This window comes from Haliotis rufescens, unplaced genomic scaffold (assembly GCF_023055435.1).
Source record: "Haliotis rufescens isolate VD_foot unplaced genomic scaffold, xgHalRufe1.0.p SCAF_3, whole genome shotgun sequence".
NCBI classification, from domain to species: domain Eukaryota; kingdom Metazoa; phylum Mollusca; class Gastropoda; order Lepetellida; family Haliotidae; genus Haliotis; species Haliotis rufescens.
Window position 1 is genome coordinate 8,059,904 of NW_025964001.1, and position 23,219 is coordinate 8,083,122.

The following is a 23,219-nucleotide window of genomic DNA, read 5'->3' on the forward strand; positions in this document are numbered from 1 at the left end:
ATTATTGCACTCATGTAGCGACGTGCATGCATGTGTGTGGCCGTGTGTACTAGTATGGACTAATGTCGCGGTTTAGTTTGGATACCCAACTCAGATACAGTACTAGTATACCGACACTGAACCGGTCAGTCCTTGCTTTACCCCGGGGTAACATTTATACACTGACTTTATTGTTTGTCACAGGTGATCATATCCGTAAATCACCTCTTTCAATAGAACTTGCACTTGCCCAGGTATTCATTTTCTTATTCATGCAAACACTTGAAACGTGAATGTTCATTCTTTTCTACCAGTGCAGACACTGTACATGCGGCCTTGGTCTGTCAGTAGCTCTTACGTCAGAAGCTATTGAGCTGAAAAATACCTCTTCTTTACGAAGATACTTCTCTTTATCATATAATGGGTAGGTTTCTCGGCAGGATAAAGCCAACGGATAAAAACGATATCCGTTGGGGTCATATGCGGATAGAGATGCAAATATCAAAGGTCAAGTAGGACTACTTTCACTGTTTATAAACAAACATGGCGTCGCCCTCGTCATTCGGCGATCGAGTCAAAATAAACCATCCGGAATCTGGATAAACTACAGGGATAATTGCTATCATTATCAAAAAAATAGTCTAATATACTGAGAATCAGTGTCTAACTGTGACGCAGCTAAGGGATTTTATAAGTTTTGGCAACTTTGGAGATATAAATTTTGAAACAATTTTGCGAGGGCACGAGGCCTAGCCAAGCGGGATCAGTAGCCATATCTGTGCTTGTAGACCTCTGCGGCTTAAAACATTCTCCACATATTAAAATAGTTGGATTGGGCCGAAATATGTTTGAATTGTTACCTTGTTTCGGTTTGTCGCTGTGTGTACATATGACTACACTTCTTAACGTAATGACAGGACAGACCGACTGTCAACAACGTCTCACCGTGGCCGTGACGTCTCATAGACTAGGGTTAGAGTAGCCGAGTAGCTTCCCTTTGACAAAGGGCAGTTACTCTAGCGGACAGACCGATGGATTGCCGCGAAAGGCAATAAAAAACAACTTTTGTTTTGCGTATATGTTGCTTCGCCACTGTATAAGAAACAGATTTCAGTTAGAACTATATTGGCTACTGTCACTGTCCGACTGACACATCACTTATCCTGTGACGGAATAAATATTAATGCGCGCATTCCAGGAAAACTCGCAATGTTTCGGTAATGTTTGTGACAGAGGGAAAACGATTTTGAAGCACAGAATTAAAGAATGACATTATATGATAAAGAGGTTATCACGCTTGTGTGTTTGGGGATGGTAAATATCCTGTATTAGGAATAAACACTATGTATTTAGCGCGCCAAGGCTCGCTAAATACAATGTTTATTCCTAATGCAGGATATTTACCATCCCCAAAAACACTCGCGTGATAACCTCTATATATGTTTCTATCGTTCGCGTTCCTTTGGCGGTGAGTATATATACGTCGCCTAGTCAAACCCACCCAGAACTTTTCGTAGAATGTGAAGAATCCCCAACACTGCAGCCTTCTGCATTACCCAGAAGGGTTGTATTCCTTGTAGCAAACGCGGGTGCTCTCCCGATGTCAGTCAACAGATTGGGAGGTACCAAACCTTAGGCACCGAGAACAATGGGGAGTCGGACAACTTGTTACTTGGGATGCAAGCGTGACATTTCGAAAGCGAGGCCCGCTTATTTGCCATGTTTTTTCCTCAATCTTGTCAATCACATGACTGTCAATAGGGACAGAAAATTCAATGTCGTGCACTTGCTAAATGTTTGCTAAGGATCAGGAGACAGCAATGTATAAGAGACTCGTGTACAAGGAATGTATTGTATTTCAATTTTATGTGAGATCTAAACGACCTACTGCATTTCGCTTTGCAAATACAGTCAAACGCCGTTGTGTCGAAGTTGAAGGGACCTACGTAAATACATCGCGTTATCCGAGTTTCGACACAACCGAAAAGGGTGAATAGAGAAGTAATACGCAGGGACCAAGCTTTTACTTCGATACTACAGTAAGTTCGATACATAAAAGTTCGACACAACGGTGTTTGACTATGACTGGCTTCAGTTATTGATATTGAAACGTCTGCTTGAACTTTCATTTGCTCCTAATTCATGACACGATTACCATTAAGTTCACATGAAACACCTTTGCATATTCTGCCGTGTGTCCCCATGGTGATACAAGCATGGGATACCAGGGACCTATTGTGACTACCCACAACGCGTTACTGCTCTCGGTCTATAAATCATTTGAATCAGTTTCAGTTCTCGGGGAAACGGAAACAATCAACCCACATTCCCAGAGAACTGTACGCCCCGCAGCGAGCGAACTGCAGTTCACATATGTTGACGCAGAAACTCAAACTCCTGTTGTGTTCAGTTTCTCGCGATGATTGAGAACACCTGAATTAAATTGGCATAATTCAAAAATTTGCAGTATAAAATATAGTCGGTCATGTTGTTCAGACCTTTGCGATTGACTTGAGAACACTGACACCTATTAGTGTAAGTGCATGTGAACTTAACAACTATATACGCATTCATACCACAGATTTGTCACTTAAGCCGGTTAACATATGGAAGATATCATAGTGAGTGAGTATGGTTTTACGCCGTTTTTGGCAATATTCCGGCTATGTCACGGCGGGGGACACCAGAAATGGGTTTCACACATTGTAACCATGTCGGGACTCGAACCCGGGTTTTCGGTGTGACGAGTAAATGCTTTATCCACTAGGGTACCCGACCGCCCCCGAAGTATATCGTAAAATATGGTGTGCATTAACATGTACAGTAAATTCCGTAATGGAGACATCATGAAAATCTGTTGATTGAATCTACTTCCAGAATCAACAGATTCGAGTTATTGATTAACCATGTTATCGTTTAATATATATTAATTTCTCTATAATGACCTATAGCTACGTCACTTTTACTTGTTTACATTTCGTTCAGAATGACCAGTGAATTCTTGACTCAGAATGAACTATAACAACAATAGCGTGACGTAATTATAATGGTTTAAAAGTCGAAGCATCAACGTCTGAAAGAACCAATAACTTTCAGGTTTTAATAGCAACTTTCACCTTTATTTACTTCATTTACTAAGTCCATTTTGTTGTCATGAAAACCGGAATAAATGAAACAATTTACAAATGTTATAAATAACAAAGGCAAAGGTTCATGGCAAGGCTGATATTTGTCCAAAGCTTGATCAAGAAACAATATACGGTCAAATCCAACCCTTATTTGAACCTACATCTTGTCATCGAGGGCGGCCGGGTAGCCTAGTGGTTAAAGCGTTCGCTCGTCACGCCGAAGACCCGGGTTCGATTCCCGACATGGGTACAATGTGTGAAGCCCATTTCTGGTGTCCCCCGCCGTGATATTGCTGGAATATTGCTAAAAGCGGCGTAAAACCATACTCACACACTCTTGTCATCGAAATGGGAAAAAATCAATGTGCAGGATCCCAAATCACCAAAGGTCACACGTTTAGCATATGGTTTGATTTGTTTCATTATATACACGTTTAGCATATGGTTTGATTTGTTTCATTATATACACGTTTAGCATATGGTTTGATTTGTTTCATTATATACACGTTTAGCATATGGTTTGATTTGTTTCATTATATACACGTTTAGCATATGGTTTGATTTGTTTCATTATATACACGTTTAGCATATGGTTTGATTTGTTTCATTAAATACACGTTTAGCATATGGTTTATAATCAAATAGCGCACAATTTCTGAGTAATGCTTCCAGGTTTGTCAGCACCATACCCGTGCTCGTGGGTTTCACAGAAGTGGTAAACGTCTGAGACCTGCATCACTTCGGGCTTTTCTCCCACATTAAGCTGACACGGAGTGATAAAGCTTGAATACTGTTAAAAGCGACTCACTCACTCACTCACTCACTCACTCACTCACTCTGAGTAAAGCTCCGGAAGCAAGGATGGAAGGATGGACGGATAGAACCCATAAACTATGTCCCCTTCCCATTTCCTGGCGGTTTTAAGTTTGATTTGTTTCATTATATACCGAGCATGTCATATCAATAGGAACGAACAGTATTCAAATGAAACGATTAAAATGTGTATCGCTTTACAACTAATTTAAAGACATTTAGATGCCTAAAAATAATGTTCTTGCGTCACTGTAAATTATAGACTGCCCTTATATCCTGCGTAAACCCTCTGTGTGGTAAAATGGAACGACATACAACTGATATAAAATATGTCCTATACCTGAGGATCCATTTTGCTATGATGTAAAGCCAACGTCGTAAAACGTGAGCATAAATATCAACGAGTCGATGGTCGACACAATTTATGAAAGCCGCATTTTTTAGAGGGCTTAAGAATGATCCCTTTAATGGACCGTCATTTTCCATGGCTGATAACTATCGCCCATCGTAGGCACTGCCTCTAAGATGCAATGTGTATGACACATGTGGGCTTATTATCTTTCTATATTCAATCCACTATGTATTCGTACATGTAAACGTAGACGGGAACACTGAGTGTTAACATTAGAATTTAACAAATGAAGTGTTAAAGTCAAGGTGTTTGTTTAACGTAGAAACTTTCATGACATGCATATATACATCAGAGCCACACACACACACACACACACACGCACGCACGCACACACAAACACACACACAAAAACACAAACACACACAAACATAAACACACACACACACACTCACACACACACACTTACACACAAACACACACTTACACACAAACACAAACACACACACACACACACACACACACACACACACACACACACACACACACACACACACACACACACACACAATTATATGAGGCTATTGTTCACAAGAGGATACAAACCGCCGGTAAATAGAAGATTACGCTTGAAAATTGGATTGGACCAAAATAAATTACAAATTTTATCTGGGCTGAAAACAGTTGTCGAAACAATGCAATTGTAATGTCAAAACACAACTACATCAAGTACACAAGTACATCACCATCGAATAATCATTTTTTGTTTGTGTCATTTTTAGCCACCATCATACATAAGTGTATCCTTTCTTTTGTCCGACAGTTTATGCTTAGCATGATTCTAAATAACACATTCTCATACACTTCTAGCGTCTAGATGTTTTCTTGCAGTAATTATTTTATCTTAGTTTCTAGGTTCTGTTGTGGCAGGATCATATTTTAATCAGCTTAGTACTTTAAACACGTTACATTTCAAATGTCAAATATTAGCTGCACATGGTGAATACTTTGTATTAACCAAAGACGCCCTATGAGTCATGTAGCAAGTTAGATAAGATTAGGTTTCCTTTACAGCGTCATGCAACAATTCCGGTGAATAGCGTGTGACGAATCACACACAGCACGTTTTGACAGTACAATAACAACAGGTTAAAGTTGTTCGCGGGCCTCGCGCGTGTTTAGATCTCTATCAGCTGATTTCTTAATTTAAGTTAAGCATAACGATTAATTACATATTGAGATGGACATTGAATATTCAATATAATGATCTGCTGTATTACACGAGTGTTGTGTCTAGTTTGTCTAGTGATTTCTGTGTGATAAGGAAGAAATATATTTGGCATAGACATACTTCAATGTTTGCCTGTTGATGTCTAGCTATTTATTACAAACAAGTATAATGGTAGTTGTTGCCGATAAAATAAAGTTTAGCAAAATATCGGGGTTTATCCCCATGCCTCCGAGATATACATATATCCATATACCCATAGATAGTGTATCTCATAGTCATAACTACAACATTCTGTATTCGATTATTACACTGACTGTTTTCAAAGGATTTCACTTTTATAGGATGATAAATCCAAGAAAAGAGATCAACTGCATTTTAGAAGTATGACGTGTTTGAAAGGGCAATAATCATAACGTTTGTCTAATCAAACACTGTACACATGTAGCCTACTACGTGGAGTTATGAGGCCCATAGACCTCCATAGACATAGACATCCGATCATGAATACATGTCATATTGTCACAAATGGGTTTTCCAATATGGCAGCCAAAGTCTTTAGGCCGCATGTGCCAAATTTCAGCTCCATACCCATTAACAGGAGAATATGATTAAGTCCAGATATCAGAGAACACGGCTAAAGTATAGACTAACATCTAGTCTCTGAAATGAACATATCGTACATAAAAAAACAGTTGTTCAGTTATCTTAATAAAAATATGATAAAAAGGAGCCCAGTGACTCTCTTAATTTTCAGATACTGCAGTGATCTAGACTTGCCAAACATTATAGACTTGCATGGGCTGTATTTGATATATATTTGTATCAGGGTCTGTAAGACAGACTAGGCTAAAGTACAAAGGGTAAATTAAATCAAATTTCAAAATACATCGTCAACGGAAAAGATATGTCGAGCCAAGCGACATTCGACCAATTTGATACTTCCCATACACGAGATTTCACGTAAAGGGCTCCAAACATCGCTGCCTAATGACCAGAAAACAGGGTTTCCAACGGGGCATGAAAACAATGTACGAAATTGATCTAGCCATATTTGCTAGATAGTTAGAATCAGATTTCAACAATCTTTTTCATGTTGTAGTTAAGTTTGTTGGGGTTTCAAGCCGGGTGTACTTTCATAGTATCGCTCCAGTGAGTCTATTAAGACTAGAATGTACATGTTCAACAAAAACGTAAAGACGACATACCATGTGTCAACTGAGCGTAAATCACAGTGGGTGTGTCAATGACATACACGTAAAATATGTCACTTAAAGGCTTTACTACAGAATATTCAGGGCAGGCTGTTTTTTTATCTCCTACCAAGATTAAACCGCTTTATGTCACGATCATTCTTAAGAGAGGAGTGAGTGAGTATGGTTTTACGCCGCTTTTAGCAATATTCCAGCAATATCACGGCGAGCGACAACAGAACTTAAGAGAGGAACAAGCGAAATACAAAAAAAAACATTCCGTAGAATTCTGGCCAGGTGTGCATGCATGCTGTTGTGACACGGTTATATCCCATTAGTTAGACGTCCCATTAGTTAGACGTCCCAATTGTTAGACATGTTTATTTAGGCAAAGAGGGAATATACCTACAGGTGTAATGGATCAGTCCTAATTAGATTAAAGTACTGGGTAGGGATAGGGGACTCACAGTTTATGGAGTATATGTGTTATAATTTCGTTTAATCAACCTCAATTACCTTACTCTCGGCACAGGTTCAATAGGCATGAGATTAACTATGTAAACTATGGAGTAGCTTAATTGTCTTACTGTATGATCAGTTGAAGGAGTTGAGTTTAGATTATCTACTCATCAAACAAATAAAAATGATCTTGGGGTACGTATCATTATCAGTATCGATATGGCTGGTTTAAGGAAAGTAGAGTACCTTACCTCTCGGCGTGGAAGTGAGCAGTTGATATTAGATGGATAATTATATTTACAACAGAAACCGCGAGAGGCAAACCTTCACACATTGAAGGTGTGTCGTCAAGACGTGCAATGGGAAATGTACAACTGTCTGTGACTTTCTTTGCAATCAGTCGGAACATAACCATCCGCCTGAAGATGAAACCAGAGTGAACTTTGTCAGCAATCTTCGTAAAAGAGCGCGAGAAGAAACCACACAGATGCAGGCACTGTACGAGGAGCAAGTCACTCAAGTAGATGAAGCCAACATGCCAGCGATGCCATCATTTCAGAGCGTGAAAAGTGCACTTTACAGGTAAATATCATCTCGTATTTTTGACTTGGTTAGAATTTACTTTTTTTTTCAGGTCCCACATAACTTGTTTCGCTCTTAAACATTTCAAGTTAATGAAATCATTATCAATATTTCATGTAACATATGTGTAACTGTTCCTTTGCTCTTGTTCAGGCGTTACATTCCATCGTTACCCAGGTCGCGGTCAGCAGCAGACATTGAAGACAAATGGTCAGAGACAACAGATGGACGTCCCTTTCTACTGTTCAGCGACGGCGACGATGACAAGATCCTGGCGTTCTCCACTGCAGAACAGATACAAGCCCTCCAGGAAGCTGACACTCTTTACATGGATAGTACCTTCACAGCATGTCCAGGTTTATGGGATCAAGTATACATCATTCATGCCAGAGTTGGTCCCACCATCTTCCCTCTAGTGTTTGCCCTTTTGCCAGATCGCCAAGCAACAACCTATGGCCGCCTTTTTCGACAACTGAAGACAGAAGTTCAAGAGCGACTCAACAGACCTCTGTCACCTAGCACACATGCTTCGTCTGGGATAAATAAACTGTAAAAGTTATTAAATGTAAAGTGTACATTACCAAAAACTGTCACAAAGTGTTGTTACAAACTGTATAAAATTTATCAAATGTAAAGTGTCATTAAATGTTAAGTATAATATTAAAGTATCTATTTAAAGCTGCTTTGCTTTGTTTGTCAGATCTTATCTGGACTATTCCATTTTAAAGTCTGAGGTAACAAGCATAAGGATTAGTGTGCACTCAACCGTTTAAAGTGTTGTTATAAGCTGTCTAACTATTGGGACGTCTAACCAATGGGAGGACACCTGTATCAATACAGTAGCATTTGATGCAAAGAGATACGGCAGCTGTGAACGCCTCAATTAATAATGTTTCATGCTTTTGTGCAGTTGGGAATGGATCCTTTCTTCATAAAACAAATTACATGTACTAGGCACGCGAGGTAATAGGCACAAATGATCATTATACATCGATTATGCATTAACATCGATTAAATGGTGTTGAAACATGTCGACTTTCTATTCTGCAGACACAAAAGAAACAGTATGAGTAATGGGGATGTGGAATGAAATATAGCTGAATGTAAATACGTACGTGGCGTTGTTTCACCAATGAACCGTATGAAACCATCTGGCATTAGCTCTGTTTCCACCTGAATTGCCTTATTTCAAATTTAGGAAAAGTTTTGTAATTGTTAAACTATTTGAATGAATCCTGAAAATGAGTGATGACACCAGGTCTTCGCGATAAGGAAAGAATGACCTGCATATAAGACAAGACATTTCACCGACATTAACAACAGTTTTGATGTAACAGATGAAACTGAATAGAACGTAACGCATATGGGAATTGACTTTGATCGGAATCGTACAATGGAATCTGTTTTAATAGAGATGTCTTATGATCACGTAATTTTTTGTCGCTTTTATAACCATTTTGAGGAAATTTCGTAACAGAGTTTGTCCTTTTCTCGGGACAACACTATCTACACCTGTTAATTAATTATTGACTTATCAATCTTATAATTACTCTACTCGTGTGTACGAATAAACAGGAAAATTCAACCATAAGGATCAACTTGATGATAAACTATCTGACATATCTACATCTTTCGAATCTTAGTCGACTTACTCTTCTTATATCAACGTGGGTACATGTTCAGACAGTCTGCAATCACTTTGTTAGAAACAGTGGCTTCTTCCACATAACGATCTGTGTTGTGAAGATAGCATGGCTTGGTAGGGGGTATTACTGGGAAAAGGGTTAAAACAAATCCATCAGTATGAATTGAAACGAAGTTGCAGTTGCAGTCCACCTTTTTTATTTAACCCTAAATTTCACAATTGTTTGAAATGTACAATGGGCATATTTGTCTTGTAACTGCGTTCGGTAATCCATACTTCTTAAATGGAAATAGAGACAAAGAAGGCTACTAGTAAAGAACTGAAATGGGTTCGAGTGGCTTCCATCACCACTCGAAGTAACGTGCAAGAAGAATCGTCGCCTATTGATAATTTTTTTTGTGCGAGATTACGAAATAAACATTTTCCATTGAGTTTTGTGACTGACGATCATTTTGGGTTTCCAAATTTAATTCAGTTGAATATCCATCTTAATATTTAATAAGAGGTGATAACTATCTTTAAGTAATTGAAATAGCCACCAGTTTAAAAAATATATTTTTTCAAATACAACTTATAAACTATAATATCAAATAGTGTGCTTATATTTAAGTTCATTGGTAATTTTGTACGAATATTGAAAGCTTAATTAAAAACCACGAGAAAACGTTGCCTGTTTCTTTTTCATGTCATTCATATTTTATTCAAAGTATTCATGTTTTTCACAAGGGGTATTTCAGCTATGTTCATTTTAGACAACTAGACCAACAACTTGGACATGACTCATGACTCTCCATTAACACTTCAGTTAAATTGTTTTATAAAAGTACTTTAAAGTATGAAATGATGATTTCATAGTTGAATCTAATCTTTCCAATTTTAAACATCTAGAAATTTGATGTACTCCCACTGTAAATAGGATTATTATTATTATTATTATTTGGAACCGAGCGTATTTCTACCATGACGACAAGGTCGCTTAGAAAACGGTGCTCTCTTGAACGCATTGGTAATTACGCATGGGTAAGAATCCCCTATCGGGATGTTCTGAGATACTGGATTTGTACCCATCTCAGAACATCCCGAGACCCGTGAAGATCCGGGGTAGAATAGGTCTTCAGCAACCCTTGCCTGTCGTAAAAGGTGACTATGCTTGTCGTAAGAGGCGACTAACGGGATCGGGAGTTCAGGCTCGCTGACTTTGTTGATGCATGTCATCGTATCCAAATTGCGTGGATCGAAGCTTATGATGTATATCACTGGATTGTCTGGTCCAGACTCGATTATTTACAGACCGCCGTCATATATCTCGAATATTGCTGTGTGCGGCATTAAACATAAAACAAACAAACAAACAGAACATCCCGAAAAGGGGTAGTATTATAGGTAACAAATATCATTCAATTTCAAGATTAAAATACTCATAGGCTTCAGTAATTAATTCTGTCACTTAATTGACAATCATGACAATCTGTTGCAAATTTGCACTGTTTGAACTCACCCAAGACATTCTTTGAAATTAGCGTCAATTCAGGTTTTAGAAATAGTGAAAATAATGCGGAACGAATTTCTCCGAGAAAATTTTTTTAAATAACTGGATTTTAGTTATTTTGAAGTACTTGTGGGATCACCATGACATCAGATTAGGAAACGAACAGTTACAATTCGCATAATAAACAACTGTTGGTGGGTATCTTTTCCGGCACAGATATACAACATTATAAACATGGTAGGGGGTGGTTGCAAATTCATTTCTCACCCGTTGTCTTCATTGAACCAATTTAATTTGACTCAAACTTGTAGTCATCTGCTGCTAAAATACAACCAGGTCGAAGTTCTGGGTGGAAAGGGGCGGTCGGGTAGCCTAGCGGTTAAAGCGTTCGCTCGTCACGCCGAAGACCCGGGTTCGATTCCCGACATGGGTATAATGTGTGAAGCCCATTTCTGGTGCCCCCCAAGAGAGCACCGTTTTCTAAGCGACCTTGTCGTCATGGTAGAAATATGCTCGGTTCCAAATAATAAGAGGTATCCTATCTGCAGTGGGACTACATCAAATTTCAAAACACAGTAGGTTCATCAGCTCAACAAACCTATTCCCTGTAAGGTCTTTTCAAACTATATAAACATATTATTTAGAAATATACATTGGAAATGAAACATTATGTGTTCAGACTAATATTTGTAATATTGTCTCAGATAGGTTTGACCTATTGTTTTTTAAAACAACAGTAAGCTAGTTTTACTGTGAGGATTATTACTTTCGGACTCAAACAGAAATAGCGTTACCGTACTTGTATGAAGTGGTTCTGTTGTTCCTTCGCCAATACGGAATCCTCCTAGCAAAGCGGGAAGTCCGAAATGACATGAGTTGGTCACGATTTTGTCAGTCATGATAGGAAGGGCAACGGGTAAGCGGAGAACCTTGCATCTGTTACTTCACTGATCACGTTGTTGGAAGTATAAGTACATGTAGTACCCCCTCTATTACCCGACCCTACCCGGGTACCCACTGTAGGTCTCAGAAGATGTCTCAAAACGTCCGATTGGGAACATTTGTAGCATAGCCCTGACAAAACGTATTTAGATACATGTATTAGACAATCTGGTCATTCATACACTGAAGTCGAATTAAGTAATATCTTTATTCAACCATATGAAAAATCAGAAGGAATGGGTGCATAGTCAGTTATAACCTAGCCATAATGAACTCTAAAATCTCTTCGCTTTCGTGAAGCTACAGTAAGACTGGTCACGCTACAGTAAACACGGGATATTGCTGTACCAGGTCTCTCAAATTACAAGAAAAACACAGAAATGCGTATACCGTAATTACAGTAGTAATTTATTAGATGCTGAAGTATAGTATAGTTGCACAAAAGTACTTTACATTTAACAAATTTAATAACTCTAATACTTTAATATTTCATGGATGTACATTATAATTTCTACAAAAACAACAATAACTTATATCTTAAAATATAATGGTAAATACATAAATACATTCTATAATAAATTTTCGGTTACACTGGGATATACGTTGTGTTCAAGTCATTCACTCCAAGTGGATCAGGTCACCAACGTGATCTGTGTACTCAACGTCGCCGATGACGTTGTTGACGAGATTGTCTTTCAGAACAAGTGCTGACCACCTCGCACGGTATCAACCATGGTCACTCGAACTTGTGCGTTAGCCATTTTGGACATGGATAACTTACTTATTTACTTACTTTGCAGATTTAACGTGCGCTTTCCGACTGATGCGTATTTCGCACACGGGCCCGGCCAGGCCATTTAATGTGTTTCCGAAAGGGGCGAAAGTGGTGTGTGCAACCCCAGAGGGGCTTTTGGGGTTGGTTGGTTGTTTGGGAGTCGGAAGGATTGTGTGGTTTTAGTTGGTAGTGTGGTATGGACTCCGAAACCTGTGTGTTTGGAGGTCGGATCTGAAGATCCGTCCCTGTATATGTGACACCACATAGATAAATGTTGTTGCATTAAGTGTTTAAGAGGTCGCCTTCTGCCTAGGCAATTTCGGCTGACCTGTCCCTCTTTGGGACTCCTTTTTGTGAGAAGGGTTCACATATCTATTGTGAGTTCGGTGTTCACATAATTTCTATTTTCTTATATTGATATGATTTCATTTTTATCCTTGGCTGCTCTGTTTATAAACGTTCGAGCAGCTGTCCATCTCTCAGAAATAGAGTTAGTTTGGCCTTCGCTATTGCATCTCTTGGCTTTAGGAGATCTATGACAGATAGCGGATCTAACTGCAATGCTTGTTTTAACCTAGCCCGGGCTGGGGCATGGTCTTGACATTCTAGTAACACGTGGTCAATGGTTTCAGCCTGATTGCAAGATGAACAAACCTTGTCATAGTGCTTTTTGTGACCAAGTCTGAGGCGTGAGATAGCAATTTCAATTTTCCTTTCATTTGAGTATGAGTTTGGCTTTTGTTGGACCTTGGGTTGAATTTTGTATAGCCATCTGCCGATCTTACTTGCGTCCCATTGGGCTTGCCATCTTTCTGCTATGGAGGCTTTGATTTGTCCCAGGTAGTTTGAATTTTAGTGATAGCTACTGATCGTAGTAGGGTTGGGTTTTCTCTTTTAGTGACTTCTGATGTTCAAGCAGTGTCAATTTTGGGAGTTTGTAAAGTCCAGGGAGGGTGTAACTCTTTGTAGTGGCTTTCTGAAGGCTGAATGTCATCGCAATTGTGACTTCGAATGAGTTCACGTACTAATATCCTAGATGGCTTTAGTGAGGGATTTTTTCGAGCTGGGGCTTCATCTCGAGCGTTTTTGTCTTGCCATATCTTTTTAACCAAAGGGTTTGATGTTCGTCCCCAGAACGATAATATTGCCTGCTCTCTTCTTAGTTTCAATGGGAGTTCTCCCGTTTCTACTTGTAGTGCTTCTAGTGAGGTGCCTGTCGCTGCGCCTGTGGCCAGCATTAGGGCTTTGTATTGTATTCTGTCTAGGCGCCTCAAGACAGTATTTGATGCTGAATGAAAAGCCTCACAACCATAGTCAATTTTTGATCTGATAAGAGCTTTGTAGATGTCCAGCTGAGTGTCCCTCGATGTGCCCCAAGATGTGCCTGAAATTGCCCGTAATACGTTCAGGTCTTTTTGACATCACTTGCGCCGAGTGAGGTGTTGATCAAGGATAACCCCAAGAAATATTGCAGATTTTTCGAATTCGATAGGTTTGCCTTTTATGGAGACACGGGGTATCATAGCATCTTTCCCCCGGCGTTTGAACAGAACTCCAACAGTTTTTTCACTTGAAAGGGTGAATCCCCATTTATTGCACCATTGATCTACTCCGTCCAGGGCTGACTGGAGTTTTTTTCTGATTTGTGAGATATCTCTGTGCTTTACCCATATTGCTCCGTCATCAGCGAACTTGGGTTTGGGTAGGAGAGTTGACATGGTCAAAAAGATCATTGATCATGATATCAAACAGGGTTGGGCTTAATGCTGCCTTGTGGCGTGCCATAGGATCCGATCGATTGTTCCCTATTTTAACTGATAGCGACCTGTCTTGCAGGAAGCTGTCTATGAAGTTTGCCATGTTCCCTTCTACTCCATTTTGTGATAGTTTTGAGAGGAGTCCGTCATGCCATACCATGTCGAAGGCTTTGCTGAAGTCCAGAAATACTGCGGCTAGGTATTGTCTGTTTAATTGGGCTTTTTTATTTCATTTTCCAGTCTTAGAATATGATCTAGACACGAGTGTCCCTTCCTGAAGCCACTTTGGTCAGGTTAATAATAGATAAATAAGTTGCACTCTTTATATATACCTTCAAATACATACTGTATGTATTCTTAAGAAACGACTCTCCTCTAAACCCATCGGTATCATAACCCATATCAACTAAGAAACTAATTGTTTGTTCAATTAAGATACTGATCATCTCTTCTCCTGTGTTTAAACATCCAACTGTATTATTTTTTTACGAAACGACTCTCTAGTAAATCTCCTCTCCTCTCCTCTCCTCTCCTCTCCTCTGTTTGAACAGAACGGGCGCTAATCTAAACTACGGTAATCCGGTGTTTTTATAGCGATTACTCATTTTTCGCTTTCGTAGGACAAATACCCCAACTTGGGGTTTCGCTTAACTGATACTAGGGAAAATTGGATTTTCGCTAACCCGGCACGACACCGGCCCAGTCGTCTCAGGCGCCGCAATTCGATGCACAAAGTTGCGTTCCTTGGCACGCAAGAAACCCATGATCGTTCGCTTTCCGGTTCGCCCCGATTGTTCCCAGGTTTGTCAGCACCAAACCTATGCTCGTGTGTTTCACCAAAGTGGTAAGCGTCAGCATCACTTCAGGATTGCCTCCCAAATTAAGCTGACACGCCGTGATATAACTGGAATACTGTTCAAAGCGGCGTTAAACCCATCTCACTCACTCATTGTTTTGATACTTGCAATGTGACAAGTACATTCCGCACACAGCCCCGTGGGCATTCCGAATTAGATTGGTTCACAGCAACCTATGCTGGTCGTTTGATGCGACTGAATGGGTCGGTGGTCAAGGACGCTGACTTCGCTGATAGCGTGTCATCGTACCCGACGGCATGGGTTGTGGCTCAGAACATCGATCGCTAAATTTGTCTGGTCCAGACTCCATTATTTACGGACCGCCGTTATATAGCTGTAATAATCCTGAGTGCGGCGTTAAACAACAAACTTATTTACCAATAAATATGGTAAACATGGTAAGCAAGTAGATATGTCATGGCAACAAGGATGAATAACAAAATTGGTTTTCCCTCGTATTACGTTTACATTAATAATTAAATAATATTGCTGAATGTGGAGTTAAACAGCAAAGAAACAAGCACATGACAAACTTAAGGCAAAAAAGTATTCCTTGATCCTTGCGGCATTTTTCTCTAAACGTGATGACTATAAACACCAAAGAAACAAACATTCAGCCCACATTCTCATTTTGAGGCACAACCAGTTTTACATATTTGCATAGATGTATATACTTGCCATAGGTTGAAAAGGGAAAAAAAGGATAACTGGCGGTCGCGAATTTATACTTTTGTCAACGAGGAGTCAATTCAATAGCCAATTCAAATAGCAAATTCCCTTCCATTGATTAACAGACCTGAACTGGAAATAAAGGAGACAAGTTAGACCGATTCGTCTGTTTCATATTTAGCTCTACGCATAAAGATTCAGAGTGACAAAACACTCTCCACAAGACTGTATGATAAAAGGGATGACTTCAACTTTACAATAGTCAACGCTCCCTTTATGTCGAGCAATATTCCTGCAGCTCCAGCCCTTGGTGTTCACAGTTCATGATCACACGTTGGCGGTACTATCAAGCATGCTCTTTCTACCATTTCAATGAGCGTCATACAACTCTTGCTCCGAAGTTGTGTGAAAAAGGTTACGACATTCAAGCCAAGTAAAGCTTTCAAAAGGTTTTGTGGTAGACATATGGAGGGCATTTCACCTGTCTACAGTATTAAGCATTTTTGCAAGCATTACTAAGGCCTTGATTGTTGAAACCGTGATCAAACAACCTTTGTGCAAGGGTTGTATGACGTCCTTTGAAATCAGCATAGAAAAAGCATAAGGAAGAACATGCTGTACACTGACGTGCTGCATACATTTGGTCATGATTGAAACCGTACATTGATTCATGGACGTATATGATTTAAATAAAGATAACTACTTCGCTAAGGTAAATGGTTACGTTTGTGCAAACATATAGGACACATGGTGTTAACTGTCCCTTTAAACACAGTAATACGTAACGGAAGGAACCCGTACACACACACACACACACACACACACACGCACACGCACGTCGCTATATAAGTGCAATAATCTTGGACGGGACGTTAGACCCATTTTCACACACACACACACACACACACACACACACACACACGCACGTCGCTATATAAGTGCAATAATCTTGGACGGGACGTTAGACCCATTTTCACACACACACACGCATGCACGTCGCTATATAAGTGCAATAATCTTGGACGGGACGTTAGACCCAATTTCACACACACACACACACATGCACGTCGCTATATAAGTGCAATAATCTTGGACGGGACGTTAGACCCAATTTCACACACACACACGCATGCACGTCGCTATATAAGTGCAATAATCTTGGACGGGACGTTAGACCCAATTTCACCTTACCTCACAGTTTGATTTGTCAGCTGTGTCTCCCATACCAACTCGTTCTCTCGTTCCACTCATCAGGCCTATGGTTGAAGGGTATAAGCTATCTGATCTGCTGATAAAGAAACGTTATCAGTTGTTAATGTACTTGTGTGAAATATTATGTTTGTATGTTTCTTGTTGATAGCTATAACTCATTTATGTGTGTTTGTTTTGAGAGTATGTTATAATAAATATGGTTTTGTCATTTTGGTGCACACAAAAAATGATAACAGTGCCTTTAGTGGGTTTCATTCATTCCGGAGATAATAGAGACACGTGGTCGGGGAAACCCGACACAAATTGGTCGCTGCATTTGTTTAAAACATCCTAATAACTCCTCTTTTCAGACGTGTAGAAGGCGTCAACGTCTTCATGTGCAAGTAGTCCATTTTCATCTCTGTCCGAGTGCAGCCTCACATTCTGTGTGGATGGTGATCCGGACTTCATTAATGTCGACGAAAGGTAAGTTTCGGTGTATCTATTAAGATCGTAATAATATATAAATACTGCAAGAATATACATTTTTAACATTTATTTTACTCACTGCTTTAATTGGCATTTAGAAGTTGGCATGATGAACAAGTGATATAGTTCTATGGATGTACAACTTCTTTATTTACAATGACAGCGACGTTTCGGTGTAGATACGTACACCGTTATCAAGCAGGTGATGAAGGGAAATGTGAAGTATGGAGGTTATATACAAGTTGATAAGTGACATCACCTATCAACTTGTATATTTCTATTCCCTATTCGCCTACATGTTTTCTGTAGGCAAAATGGGATGTAGGCGAAATGGGACTCAACCCTGTTTGTGTACATCGCTCAGGCTTTCATATTTAATCTTTTCGGTTGTGTAAACATTATCGTGAATAGGTTGAGTCCCATTTCGCCTACATCCCATTTTGCCTACAGAAAACATGTAGGCGAATAGGGAATAGAAAATGCACCCCTATTGAGAGAATGGACTTGACTTAATGGAATAAAGGAAGGTCAGCTTCATAATGTATGAGTAAAAAAATAAGTATATCATTGTCTTTAAAGGGAGTCACTTTATAATCAGTGTTTATATAAGCAATTGGCTTAAGGATTAAGGCTATGAAGATCAAAAGTAGCAGTGAAATACTTACAACAGTTTGAGATTATAAACAAATATCAATCCTTTTGTTGCACATGAGTGAAAGGGATTGTGTACATAGTTTCAATTAGCTTTTAATTTTAATAAAAAGATCAAAGTTAAAACTAATTACTTTGTTTAAAATTGGGATAGGATGATCTCATACTGATGCATAAAATGGATCAACAAGGCGTGATGGGTAATGGGAAGCCAGTACGAGTAGAGAGGGATATATTAAAATATATATAAATAAATAAAAATAGACTATAGATAATGGAAATGAGATTAAGATTGTTGAGTGATGAGCTCATGGAAGGCCGTTGGAATGTAATACCCATGATAATGGCTGGTTAGATTTTTTTATGTGAAGGGCTTCTATGAGTTTCCTAATCTTTTCTGGTGAGCAATGTTAATGTTGCTCCAATGGATGTTGTGGTCTGGGTGGGCTGGGATATGGTCAGAGGTGGCGGAGTCTTTCTTCTGTACTGATGTATTGTGTTCCTTATTTTTCACTGGAAGAGGCCTACATAAGAGTCACCACAATCATATATCATGTGGTGTACTGCACCGGTAGGATCATCTTTTGTTGTTGAAGGTCTGCCATTGGCTTTGAGCATGTTCTGGATGGTCCTTCCTCTCCGAAACACTACATTGATGTTGGCTTGGTGTTTGAGAGGTCGGCTGAATTGATAGCTGGGTGTACTTTTTTTTGGCTGGCTGATGACAAATGAGGCTGTTTGGTGGCGCGGGGTCTTCTCTCTAGGGATGAGGGTGGTGATGATGGTCTGGTCTACTAGTCTGACAGGGTAGTTTTTAAAATTTATAAAGATGAGTCGGCTTCAAGATGTTCTGACGTGGAGCAGATGTTCTTGGCTCGTTGGGCAAGGGTGGCTATTATCTCTCTCTTGATTTGTGGTGGTGGAGTTGATAAGAGGTGATGGTACTGGTCAGTATGGGTGGGTTTTCGATACACGCTAGTCTGGTGTTTGTCAACTTTCTGGACTCAAGGAAAGGAAGCTGGTTGTTCGTTTCTCCTTCCACGGTGAACTGCATGATTGGGTGTTGGACATTAAGGTGGTTGAGGAGGATGTTTGGATCATCATCATCATCAGGGTTACGGGGCACTGATCTAAAGCAATTCCCCGGGACTGGTTGTTGCCTTTGTTATTGTTTTTTCCCAGTGAGTACCCGGTTGTATAGCAGAAATCTAAACTAGTTCGCGACCTCTGCTGCGTCATTCATAAGCGCATTAGTCACTTTTATGGGTGGTAATGAGGGCGTATGGTCACATTGATCAACAAAATTAAATACAGTTTTCGAGATAATTAGGAAATGTAGGTATCTTTGTGGGTAGCATCGGTAATGGTGACGAAGTTTTGATAAGTCACTAGCTTGGTAATTTTGCGATTTTCGTTTACACTATTTTGACTTTCAACACAAAGTAAATATTTCACCTGAGCATTGCTTTTTTTTTTAGTGTGTATATTTTTTTACTGTCAAAATGTGTAACATTTTCAAATTTATTAAACGCCTAAATATTCAGTTATTTTACAAAGTGACTGAAAAACATTTCCATCTGTTTTATTATGATAACGAATTCCAAACATTTTGATGTTTAATGTCATCACCAAGAGGCTGAAAATGTTACCTTGAAAAGTACATTTCTATGTTGTTTGGCTTCTAATCCTACATAATAATCTGTTGTGATGTTTTTAGGCCCTTTTGATCGTCCTAATCAATTTTAGTCAATCTGGACAGATTTTTCAGTCAAAATGACAGAAATATTTACACATTTAATAAATTGCCTGAGAGAATCCCATTTTACAAATTGACGGTAATATATACACGCTTACAAAGGAAAAGACTTGTGAAAACGTCTATCGCGCATTGAGTGAGTGAGTGAGTTTGGTTTTACGCCGCTTTTAGCAATATTCCAGCAATATCACGGCGGGGAACACCAGAAATGGGCTTCACACATTGTACCCATGTCGGGAATCGAACCCGGGTCTTCGGCGTGACGAGCGAACGCTTTAACCACTAGGCTACCCGACCGCCCCTATCGCGCATTGAAGAATTTCCCAACCAAGACGTACGTAGAGGAACAAGAACGAATCGGTTCAATGCTACAGCAAATGAAGGAAAACAAAATGCAAATACCATAATTACAACCTACCAAATTTATGTGTATAATTTTAGGCAGCTTCCTTGTTCGAGGAATGTATCCGTGAATATCCACACAAAGGAACAATTTCCCACTTGTCTGCAGCTGTACAAAGAAACGTATTCCATGTCACGTGTCTCTGTAACAATCAAATATATATCGTGTTCGTTTCGCAACTGATCACTTAGGTTGTTTCAAGTGTTTCACATAGGTGTCAAGGCTTAAGGGTCGGCTGAGAAAGCCCACGTGACAACTATTTTTTATAACGTCCACGTTTCCTAAAAAATCCAGTGAGTGATAGATAACAATGAGCAATCAATCAACGTATTATCAGTTACCCTTTGAACAAAGTATGTTGTTTTTACATCGGCACTTCACGCCATGATATGAGTGTATTCCCTTTGTTTTAGTAAACCTAGACATGTAAACACTCACTTTTGACATATCCACTGTGCAAGATAACAGTGATTAATCAATCAACGTATTTTCTGTTAATCCTTTGATGACTAGGAACGATCCGTTGATTTACAAAAAAAAGTAAATCAACTGATCATTCACCTCTTGCTGGGCTGCCACGTGTATATTACATAACACACATTTCACCTCACTTCAAACCTGGATTTAGATTGAATAATTACCCCAGACACAATAAATGCCAAATGGGAACCTTTGTCAGGTAATCTAAGTGGTGCTACCACTAATTGTACCTGTAATAAATTCATTAACTGAGCATAAAGTGAATGACGACAAATATACAAGTGTAGGGTTATACGGGAAAACGTGGATGACAAGGGAGTAGTAATCGAGGCAATCCGAAATCCGAAAATGCTTTCACTGCATGGATACTTTTTATTATTATTAAACTATAACCATCTGTTGTATTTCCAAATGACGACATCCGATGAGCTCCGCCGTTCTTTTTGTCTGTTTTTGTTTGTTTAGACTGAAGAAATTAATTAACATGCGCCCTTTGTCGAAATCTTTATAGATCACAGTTAACCAATCAGTGTTCAAAAATGCGTAAAACAAATATTGCCTCTAGCCTCCAAGTTTATTTAGCTATCCTTGCAGACGGTAGCCCAGTCTCTACATCACGCTCAGTTGCGTTGCGTATCATCCGGGTACTCACGGGGAAAAAACAATAACAAAGGCAACAACCAGTCCGGGGAATTGCGTTAGATCAGTGCCCCTTTAATGGTGATGTTTGGAGGGCTCAATCTTCTATGTCTGTCATGTGGATCTTTGTGATGATTGGGGAGAGGGGAGATCCCATGGGGAGGCCGTAGGTTTGTTGTAGGAACTTGTCTTGCCAGGTGAAGTAAGTTAACGTTGAGCTGATGAGGGTTTGATTAGGCGGATGATGCTGTCTGTGGAGAGGTGGGCATCTGGGTAGCGTGGATCTCGACTATACTTGTTCGAATGATGGTTATGGCTTCTTCTCTGTGCACGTTAGTGAAAAGGCTGCTATATCGTAGCTGATCGGGGTACCAGACTGGTTCATAGTGCTGATCTTGTTGCAGAATTCTCTTGAATCAGTAATAAATTACTAGGGGGCTAGCGGGCGGGCAAGGTACAGAGCGGTGGTGTAGTGGACAGTGTGTCTTGAGCAGACTAGGAGGAGGGCTTTGATGGTGGCTCTGGCACAGGGTGGTTTGGGATGCGGAACGGTCAACTTCTTATGCAGGGTGGTGCCGATCTCGTTGTTGTCTTGAAGTTCTTCCAGCAGGGCTTTGTGTTCTCTCGGAAGTCGGTTGGCTGGATCTTTCTTCAACTGCTTGTAGGTCGATGGGTCGTTCAGAATGTTGGTGGTGATGTTGTTGAAGTCAGTAGTGTCCACAACTACTGTTGCACTGCCTTTTTCTGTTGGGGCTATGGCAATGGCTCTGTCAGATTTTATAACTGTTTCAATTATCTTCTTTTCAGCATTTTTAAGTTATCTTTTGGTGATTAATTCTTTTCTAGAATGTTAAATTACAGTTCATATTAATGCTATATGACAACTCCTGTTTTCCTTCTCGGTTATGTGAATTGTGCAGTTCACTCTCTCACATGTATTGCTGAGTCATTCTCTTGACTAGCGTACAGACAGGCAGACTTCTGATGTTAAAATCCACACTTCTCACTCATCTGTATATTGAATATATTATGTGAGCACCTTTCCGTCCACACACCAGACTGCTACCTCATGTTACACTCACATGTCTATTCCTCGCGAATGCATGTTACGCTGTATATCAACATGAAGTATCGAGTGGTAAATGTGACATTGATAAATTTAGTTCCTGGTTGGCAGTTCATACTATAGTTGTGTTTGTCCTGTATTCTCTATACCCTGCGGTAACGCCAAGTGCCGTTTCTCGGACGGAAATATTCATGTTGTTTGTCGTCCACATTTTGAAAGAGCAGGATGTGCCTGTATTCAAATGTGCGAAATTGGCTCGTTTGAGAGAGGTGAGGTGAAATGGGGTTTAACGTCGCGTCCAAGATTATTGCACTTATATAGCGACCTGCATGTACGTGTGTGTGTTTGTGTGGCTGCTTGTACTTGTCCGGACTGATGCCGATTTATAGTGCTAGCTCACTGAGATACCATGCCGCAGTTTACCATGAATATCGCACTCAGACACAGTATACTGACTCCGAGCCGAACAGTCCTTGATTTAGCCTCTTAATGCCGAGCGCCAGACAGGGTAACAACAAATACAATCTTTTAACGTCTTTTGGTATGACGCGGCCGGGGATCGGACCCCGGACCTTCCGCTCTCCGGGCGGACGCTCTACCACTAGACCACGGAGGCGGTCTCGTTTGAGAGAATATTGACATGTATATAGTATTTAATATTCATTACTTTAATCCATCG

At 39.8% G+C, this 23,219-nt stretch overlaps 1 protein-coding gene and 1 long non-coding RNA gene across 3 annotated transcripts in view; both read left to right on the forward strand.

Annotated features, from left to right (window-relative positions):
* Window positions 1-23,219, forward strand: part of LOC124127398 — a 119,247-nt gene that overhangs the window by 36,992 nt on the left and 59,036 nt on the right. For both annotated transcript variants that reach the window (XR_006859945.2, XR_006859946.2), the window contains exon 3: window positions 17,428-17,542. This is a non-coding gene — a long non-coding RNA (uncharacterized LOC124127398). The remainder of the gene's footprint in view (window positions 1-17,427; window positions 17,543-23,219) is intronic.
* On the forward strand, window positions 7,130-8,556 carry LOC125384442. The gene is made up of 2 exons (XM_048403654.1): window positions 7,130-7,731; window positions 7,885-8,556. The coding sequence occupies exons 1-2, from the start codon at window positions 7,637-7,639 to the stop codon at window positions 8,282-8,284; spliced, it is 495 nt and encodes a 164-aa protein (XP_048259611.1). The 5' UTR covers window positions 7,130-7,636; the 3' UTR covers window positions 8,285-8,556.

Bases quoted from the DNA above. Each gene is read 5' to 3' on its own strand.
- LOC125384442 (XM_048403654.1), top strand. From the start codon at position 7,637: ATGCAGGCACTGTACGAGGAGCAAGTCACTCAAGTAGATGAAGCCAAC. The intron at 7,732-7,884 runs GTAAATATCATC...GCTCTTGTTCAG, and splicing joins GTGAAAAGTGCACTTTACAG to GCGTTACATTCCATCGTTAC.